The following is an 8,634-nucleotide window of genomic DNA, read 5'->3' as shown; positions in this document are numbered from 1 at the left end:
CATAGACACACACGCACATAGACACGCACATATACACACACGCACATACACACACGCACATAGACACACGCACATAGACACACGCACATACACGCATATACACACTCACATACAACAACCGCCATTCGCCACTAAATGGCGGTGACGTCACCACGACGCTTGTGCCAGGCCATGTGCACCTTGAGGCCACGTGAAGTGTCTAACGCCCGCTGGCAGGAGGTCACGGGGCAGACCCAGGTGCCACGGGTCGACTGACCGAGATGACTGGCTGATGCACCACCTGTGCCCCCTACTGTGCCAACTTGCTGTGCTTTAGCCACATCCACACACGCCCACACACGCCCACACCCATATACACACACGCACACACCCGCACATACACACACGCGCACATACACGCACACATACATACGTACACACACATATACACACGCACACACACGCACATACACACGCACACACACGCACATACACACACATATACACACACACATATACACACGCACACACAGCAGAGTGGCTGTGTTTCTCAAACTCTGCCATGGCAACGGGAGTGAGAGAGTCTCGCAGCTCACGTCCCGATTCTCAGCCCTGCGGCGCCTTCAGCCGGAGCAGGGAGACTGCTGCCACTCTGCATCGCCTCGTTCGTACGTTACGTGCGTGTGTGTGTACACGTGTGTGTGTGTGTGTACACGTGTGTGTGTGAGCAGGGAGACTGCTGCCACTCTGCATCGCCTCGTTCGTACGTTACGTGTGTGTGTGTGTACACGTGTGTGTGTGTGTACACGTGTGTGTGTGAGCAGGGAGACTGCTGCCACTCTGCATCGCCTCGTTCGTACGTTACGTGTGTGTGTGTACACGTGTGTGTGTGTGTACACGTGTGTGTGTGAGCAGGGAGACTGCTGCCACTCTGCATCGCCTCGTTCGTACGTTACGTGCGTGTGTGTGTACACGTGTGTGTGTGTGTGTACACGTGTGTGTGTGTGTGTACACGTGTGTGTGTGTGTGTACACGTGTGTGTGTGTGTCAGAGGTGGGACAAAGTCATTGTTATGCAAGTCCAAGTCGAGTCGCAAGTCATCAAATTCATGACTCGAGTCTGACTCGAGTCCAAGTCACATGACTCGAGTCCACACCTCTGGTGTGTGTACACGTGTGTGTATGTGTGTGTACACGTGTGTGTGTGTGTACACGTGTGTGTATGTGTGTGTACACGTGTGTGTGTGTGTACACGTGTGTGTGTGTGTACACGTGTGTGTGTGAGCAGGGAGACTGCTGCCACTCTCTGCATCGCCTCGTTCGTACGTTACGTGCGTGTGTGTGTACACGTGTGTGTGTGTGTACACGTGTGTGTGTGTGTACACGCGTGTCTCTGCGTGTGTGTGTACACGTGTGTGTGTACACGTGTGTGTGTGAGCAGGGAGACTGCTGCCACTCTTCATCGCCTCGTTCGTACTTTACGTGCGTGTGTGTACACGTGTGTGTGTGCGTGTGTGTACACGTGTGTGTGTGTGTGTGTACACGCGTGTCTCTGCGTGTGTGTGTACACGTGTGTGTGTACACGTGTGTGTGTGAGCAGGGAGACTGCTGCGACTCTGCATCGCCGCGTTCGTACGTTACGTGCGTGTGTGTGTGTGTACACGCGTGTGTGTGTGTACACGTGTGTGTGTACACGCGTGTGTGTACACGTGTGTGTGTGTACACGCGTGTGTGTGTGTACACGCGTGTGTGTGTGTACACGTGTGTGTGTACACGCGTGTGTGTACACGTGTGTGTGTGTACACGCGTGTGTGTGTGTACACGCGTGTGTGTACACGTGTGTGTGTGTACACGTGTGTGTGTGTACACGCGTGTGTGTGTGTACACGCGTGTGTGTACACGCGTGTGTGTGTACACGTGTGTGTGTGTACACGTGTGTGTGTGTACACGCGTGTGTGTGTGTACACGTGTGTGTGTGTGTACACGTGTGTGTGTGTACACGTGTGTGTGTGTGTACACGTGTGTGTGTACACGTGTGTGTGTACACGTGTGTGTGTGTACACGCGTGTGTGTGTGTACACGTGTGTGTGTGTGTACACGTGTGTGTGTGTGTACACGTGTGTGTGTGTACACGTGTGTGTGTGTGTGTGTGTACACGTGTGTGTGTACACGTGTGTGTGTGTACACGCGTGTGTGTGTGTACACGCGTGTGTGTGTACACGCGTGTGTGTACACGTGTGTGTGTGTACACGTGTGTGTGTGTACACGCGTGTGTGTGTGTACACGTGTGTGTGTGTACACGTGTGTGTGTGTACACGTGTGTGTGTGTGTGTACACGTGTGTGTGTACACGTGTGTGTGTGTACACGTGTGTGTGTGTGTGTGTGTACACGTGTGTGTGTGTACACGCGTGTGTGTGTGTACACGCGTGTGTGTGTACACGCGTGTGTGTACACGTGTGTGTGTACACGTGTGTGTGTGTGTACACGTGTGTGTGTGTACACGTGTGTGTGTGTACACGCGTGTGTGTGTGTACACGCGTGTGTGTGTACACGCGTGTGTGTGTACACGCGTGTGTGTGTACACGCGTGTGTGTGTACACGTGTGTGTGTACACGTGTGTGTGTACACGTGTGTGTGTGTGTGTACACGTGTGTGTGTGTGTGTACACGTGTGTCTGTGTGTGTGGGGAGCGGTGGTGTAGCGGTTAGCGCGCTGCGCTATGAACCTGGCGACCCGGGTTCGGTTCCCGCTCACGGCCAACACCAGTGACGATTATCTGAACCGGTCCTGGGCCTCCCCTAGGTCGACTCAGCCTGAAATGAGCACCTGGTGCGGTGTGTAAACATCGCCACTGGGGAGACAAAGGCGGTCGGGGGTGGTGCTGGCCACCCACCCCCTCGTGTACCGTTCCGGCCTTCACAGGTGCTCGCTAACAGCACTTGCCCCAACAGTCTGTTAAGGCTACACGGGGGATCTTTGTGTGTGTACACGCGAGCGACGCTCCTCCGCCCTCCGTCATTGCTGGAGGGCGACTGCGACAAATTGCCGAGCAGCCTCAACGTGCACCTAGCCTGGCACAAGCGCCGTGGCGACGTCACCGCTGTACCCCCCGCCCCTCCCTCTATAAGTGACTGCCCCCCCTCCCCAACCACACACAGACCTCGCTGCGTCATGGAACGGGGGCACGGGGGCTCGGGGAGAGGTGTCCCCCTGCACGCGCGTCGACCCGGGTTTGGAGTCCAACCGGCGCGCCGCGGCTCTGCGGTAGGCGGCGCTGCGAGGCTGGGTGAGCCCGTGTCGCCGTGGCTGTCGGCACGCTCCGTCAGCCGCCTGCAGGTGAGTGCAGGGGGGCTCCACGACACACAAAGGTAAAGCTGCCCCCCCCCCCCCAAGTGATGTTAGCGAGCGGCACCTGTGAAGGCCGGCACGGCACACGAGGGGAGGTGGGTGGCCAGCACCACGCACGCGCACAGACGTGTGTCTGTGCAATAGGTGCTCGCTAACAGTTGCCAGTACCACGCCCGGCCGCCTTTGTCTCCCCAGTGGCGATGTTGACTAGACAAGGGCGGCTCAAGGTGCGGTATTCGTTACCGATGTTGGCTGTGGGCGGGAATCGTCTGGCGGTGCGCTAACCGCTGCGCCGCCGCTCCTTCCTCGCCACTCAATCTCACAGGACAGGTCCCGAAGGGCAACTCAACTTTTAGACTCAAGTTGAGTTTGCAGTGGGCCGCGTTTACGAGAGTTTGCGATGCCCGCTCCAGAGACAGAGAGAGACCGAGCTGATTGATGATCATCGCTGTCATCATGAGTTTATGGCGATGTAGTGATGATGGTGCGCGCTGTGATGATGCTGATGGTGCGCGCTGTGATGCTGTTATGATGGTGATGGTGTGCGCTGTGATGATGGTGATGATGGTGATGGTGTGCGCTGTGATGATGTGATGATGCTGATGGTGTGCGCTGTGATGATGGTGATGATGGTGATGGTGTGCGCTGCGCGCTGTGATGATGTGATGATGATGATATGATGATGATGTGATGATGGTGATGTGATGATGTGATGATGGTGACGGTGTGCGCTGCGCACTGTGATGATGATGTGATGATGATGATGTGATGATGATGTGATGATGATGATGTGGTGATGATGATGTGATGATGATGTGATGATGATGTGATGATGCTGATGGTGTGCGCTGTGATGATGCTGACGCTGTGATGATGTGATGATGATGTGATGATGGTGATGATGGTTATGCTGGTGATGATGGTGATGATGCTGACGCTGTGATGATGTGATGATGATGTGATGATGGTGATGCTGGTGATGCTGGTGATGATGGTGATGATGATGTGTGTGTGTGCAGGAGCGTGCGTGCGTGGACACGAGACGGAGCAGAGCCGCCACTCAACCCGTGCTGGATTCGGAGCAGGAATTCGCGCGTGTAAGAGCGGCGCAAAGACAAAGTTCCCCCGTATAGCCTTAACGTGCTGTCGGGGCAAGTACCGTTAGCGGGCGCGCCTCGTGTAGGAGTCGGCAGCCTTTAAAAGCCATCTCTTTGTTTTTGACCAAAGTATTTGGAGAGCACATCCACGTGTACACACAGACACAGCAGCGGGTATCCGGCAGGCGACAGGACGCATTCTGACTTGAAATATGAGGATGGAATAAACTGCGTCCATTTAGTTATACCCCCGCTCCCCGCTAAGTTATTCTTTAACACTCCAGTTGTACATTCTGTCGTCACCAAGACATTCCACAGTGACCCATTCTCTGCTATATTTAAATCAATGATCTTTACGTTAAATTATGTTTTATATTTAAGTAACAAACACACACACACACACAAAACAAACGTCTTCCCGCAACAGGGAATCCAAAGAGCCCCCCACATGATAATTGGTTTTTTACCCTTCTATCTGGCATCAAAACTGACACCTTTTTTACAAGGAGTCATGTTTGCATAGATCACAATACCTGCAGCCATAATGCAAACAAAAAACATAACTCTGAAAATATATGCACTCTCCCAAAAAAAAGTGTCAGTTTTGTTGCCAGATAGAAGGGTAAAAAACCAATTATCATATGTTTTACTGGCAAATGAGGTTCCAATGGTGTAAAGCCCCCCACATGTTGTCGACTCCTGACCGAGTCGTCACCGCAGCCACTGGATGCCGCTACGCTCACCCCCCCACCCCCACCTTGCAGCAGGTGCGCGCTTACCTGGCGCACGAGGAGGTGATGCGCGTGCGGCGAGCGGAGCTGAGCTTGGCGCGCTGGGAGGAGCGCGCGCGGCGCGAGATGAGCGCGGGGCCCGGAACGCATCGAGAGATGAGAGCGGGGCCCGGCGAACAGCGGGTGTCTGGGTCGGGTCTGAGCGCACGGCAGGAGATGAGCGCGGGGCCCGGCGAACAGCGGGTGTCTGGGTCGGGCCTGAGCGCACGGCAGGAGATGAGCGCGGGGCCCGGCGAACAGCGGGTGTCTGGGTCGGGTCTGAGTGCACGGCAGGAGATGAGCGCGGGGCCCGGCGAACAGCGGGTGTCTGGGTCGGGTCTGAGTGCACGGCAGGAGATGAGCGCGGGGCCCGGCGAACAGCGGGTGTCTGGGTCGAGGCTGAGCCCCCGGCGGGAGTTGAGAGCTGGTCCCGGCCCGCAGCGGGAGCTGCACGCGCGCTACCTGGCGCACGTGGGCGAGAAGGTGCGCGGGATTGGCACGCCACGCGCACCTGCGCTCGACATTTACGCTGCGTGTTAGCGATGCGACACAGATCTCCCGTGTGGCCTCAACGGACTGCTGGGGGCAAGAGCTGTCACCACCATCATCACAGCGCACACCATCACATCATCACAGCATCACAGCGCGCACCATCAGCATCATCATCATCATCATCACATCATCACATCAGTCCACCATCACCCTCACATCATCATCACATCATCACATCAGCGCACCATCACCATCATCACAGCGCACACCATCATCACATCATCATCATCATCACATCATCACATCAGTCCACCATCACCATCACATCATCATCACATCATCATCACATCATCACATCATCACATCAGCCCACCATCACCATCATCACATCAGCGCACCATCATAGCGCGCACCACCACCTCATCACATCAGTGCACCATCATCATCACATCACGCGCCATCATCACCACATCGCCATGCACTCATGATGACAGCGATGATCATCAACAGTACAGTACACCCAGACCTGCTTTCGGGGTCAGGACATGTTTAAGACTAACGCCGGAATGTCAGCCAAAGCGGAGATGGAGCGACGAAACCGGCTCATACGGAGGGGATCGATGGATTCCTACTTCGCAGGGCCGTGAGAGAGATAGCGATGGGCTAGGGGAGGGGGGACTTTATCCAGCAGTGCATCGATCATGGCTGACGATGTAAATCTTTGTTGATGCGGTCAGGGCTTCGTGTTCCTGGACTCGTTTGACCCCTGGGAGTACGACCCCTTCGCTCTGTCTCCGCGGGGACGCGCCGTGAAACAGGTGAGTACGTGGGATGGTGAGTGGACGAGTGAATGGGTGGGTGAGTGGGTAGCCGAGTGAGTGGATGGGTGAGCGATGTGCTAAGCGGGTTGGGCGAGTTGGTGAATTAGCGTCAGAGTTGGTGAGTGAGTGAGTTGGTGGGCGAGTGGGTGAGTTGGTGAGTGAGTTAGTGAGTGAGTGGATGACTAGGTGAGTGGGTGAGTTGGTGAGTGAGTGGATGAGTGAGTGGATGAGTAGGTGAGTGAGTGGGTGAGTTGGTGAGTGAGTTAGTGAGTGAGTGGATGACTAGGTGAGTGAGTGGGCGAGTTGATGAGTGAGTGAGCGAGTTCGTGAGTTGGTGAGTGAGTGGGTGAGTGAGTGGGTGAGTTAGTGAGTTGATGAGTAGGTGAATTAGTGGGCGAGTTCGTGAGTTGGTGAGTGAGTTGGTGAGTGAGTGGGTGAGTGAGTTGGTGAGTGAGTTGGTGAGTGAGTGGGCGAGTTCATGAGTGAGTCGACCGGTAGGTGAGTGAGTGGACGAGCGAGTGAATGAGAGTGGACGAGTAGGCGAGAGGGCGGGTGGGTGAGTGAGTTGGTGAGTGAGTGGGTGGGTTAGTGAGTGAGTGGACGAGTAGGTGAATTAGTGGGTGAGTGGGCGAGTTCGTGAGTGAGTCGACTGGTAGGTGAGTAAGTGGGCGAGCGAGTGAATGAGAGTGGACGAGTAGGCGAGAGGGCGGGTGGGTGAGTGAGTTGGTGGGCGAGTTGGTGGGTTAGTGAGTGAGTGGATGAGTAGGTGAATTAGTGGGCGAGCTGGTGAGTGAGTGGGTGAGTTGGTGAGTGAGTGGGCGAGTTCATGAGTGAGTCTACCGGTAGGTGAGTGAGTGGACGAGCGAGTGAATGAGAGTGGACGAGTCGGCGAGAGGGCGGGTGGGTGAGTAAGTTGGTGAGTGAGTGGGTGGGTTAGTGAGTGAGTGGACGAGTAGGTGAATTAGTGGGTGAGTTGGTGAGTGAGTGGGTGAGCTCGTGAGTGAGTCGACTGGTAGGTGAGTGAGTGGACGAGCGAGTGAATGAGAGTGGACGAGTCGGCGAGAGGGCGGGTGGGTGAGTGAGTTGGTGAGTGAGTGGGTGGGTTAGTGAGTGAGTGGACGAGTAGGTGAATTAGTGGGTGAGTTGGTGAGTGAGTGGGTGAGCTCGTGAGTGAGTCGACTGGTAGGTGAGTGAGTGGACGAGCGAGTGAATGAGAGTGGACGAGTCGGCGAGAGGGCGGGTGGGTGAGTGAGTTGGTGAGCTGGGTGAGTTTGCTGACCGCGCGTTCTCGTGTCTGCGCTGCAGAGATTTACAAGCGCGTGCCCGAGGCTGGGCCACGCGAGGCGCGGGGCCACGTGCAGCACCTGAGCTCACACCTGCACTCACCTGCACACACTTGCACTCACCTGCACGCACCTGCACTCACCTGCACGCACCTGCACACACCTGCACGCACCTGCACACACCTGCACGCACCTGAGCACGCACCTGCACTCACCTGCACGCACCTGCACGCACCTGCACTCACCCTCACGCACCTGCACGCACCTGCACGCACCTGAGCACGCACCTGCACTCACCTGCACGCACCTGCACTCACCTGCACGCACCTGCACGCACCTGAGCACGCACCTGAGCACGCACCTGCACGCACCTGCACGCACCTGAGCACGCACCTGCACTCACCTGCACTCACCTGCACTCACCTGCACGCACCTGAGCACGCACCTGAGCACGCACCTGCACGCACCTGAGCACGCACCTGCACGCACCTGCACACATCTGCACGCACCTGCATACACCTGCACGCACCTGCACGCACCTGAGCACGCACCTGCACGCACCTGAGCACGCACCTACACTCATCTGCACGCACCTGCACGCACCTGCACGCACCTGCACTCACCTGCACGCACCTGCACGCACCTGCACGCACCTGAGCATGCACCTACACTCATCTGCACGCACCTGCACTCACCTGAGCACGCACCTGCACACCTCCCAAACCCACACGCACATCCACATAGCTGCACACCTATCCCGACACACATACAAAGATCCCCCGTGTAGTCTTTAACAGGCTGTTGGGGCAAGTGCTGTTAGCAAGCACCTATGAAGGCCGGTACG

At 56.3% G+C, this 8,634-nt stretch overlaps 1 protein-coding gene and 1 long non-coding RNA gene across 4 annotated transcripts; one reads left to right on the top strand and one right to left on the bottom strand.

Moving 5' to 3' along the window:
• Nucleotides 1–606: 606 nt before the first annotated feature.
• LOC144947824 (uncharacterized) lies at nt 607–7,920 on the top strand. Of its 2 annotated transcripts, none has more exons than XM_078877177.1 (6): nt 607–647; nt 3,138–3,315; nt 4,347–4,424; nt 5,189–5,677; nt 6,424–6,504; nt 7,813–7,920. In XM_078877177.1, exons 2-6 carry the CDS (start codon nt 3,151–3,153, stop codon nt 7,873–7,875), a joined length of 876 nt encoding a protein of 291 aa, XP_078733303.1. In that variant the 5' UTR covers nt 607–647; nt 3,138–3,150; the 3' UTR covers nt 7,876–7,920. The 2 variants fall into 2 exon arrangements, with proteins under 2 accessions (XP_078733303.1, XP_078733302.1); XM_078877176.1 differs by lacking the exon at nt 607–647 and adding an exon at nt 911–926.
• On the bottom strand, nt 7,810–8,457 carry LOC144947825 (uncharacterized). 2 transcript variants are annotated; one of them, XR_013640099.1, is made up of 3 exons: nt 8,066–8,457; nt 7,974–8,025; nt 7,810–7,883 (listed from the first exon to the last, which is right to left on the bottom strand). It is a non-coding gene; the product is annotated as an uncharacterized LOC144947825 (long non-coding RNA). The 2 variants fall into 2 exon arrangements; XR_013640098.1 differs by having other exon boundaries at nt 7,855–7,883; nt 7,954–8,025.
• Nucleotides 8,458–8,634: the final 177 nt, after the last annotated feature.

The sequence above is a fragment of the Lampetra fluviatilis genome, chromosome 47 (assembly GCF_964198595.1).
Source record: "Lampetra fluviatilis chromosome 47, kcLamFluv1.1, whole genome shotgun sequence".
In the NCBI taxonomy this organism is placed as follows: Eukaryota; Metazoa; Chordata; class Hyperoartia; order Petromyzontiformes; family Petromyzontidae; genus Lampetra; species Lampetra fluviatilis.
This window is presented reverse-complemented; position numbering and strand designations above follow the sequence as displayed.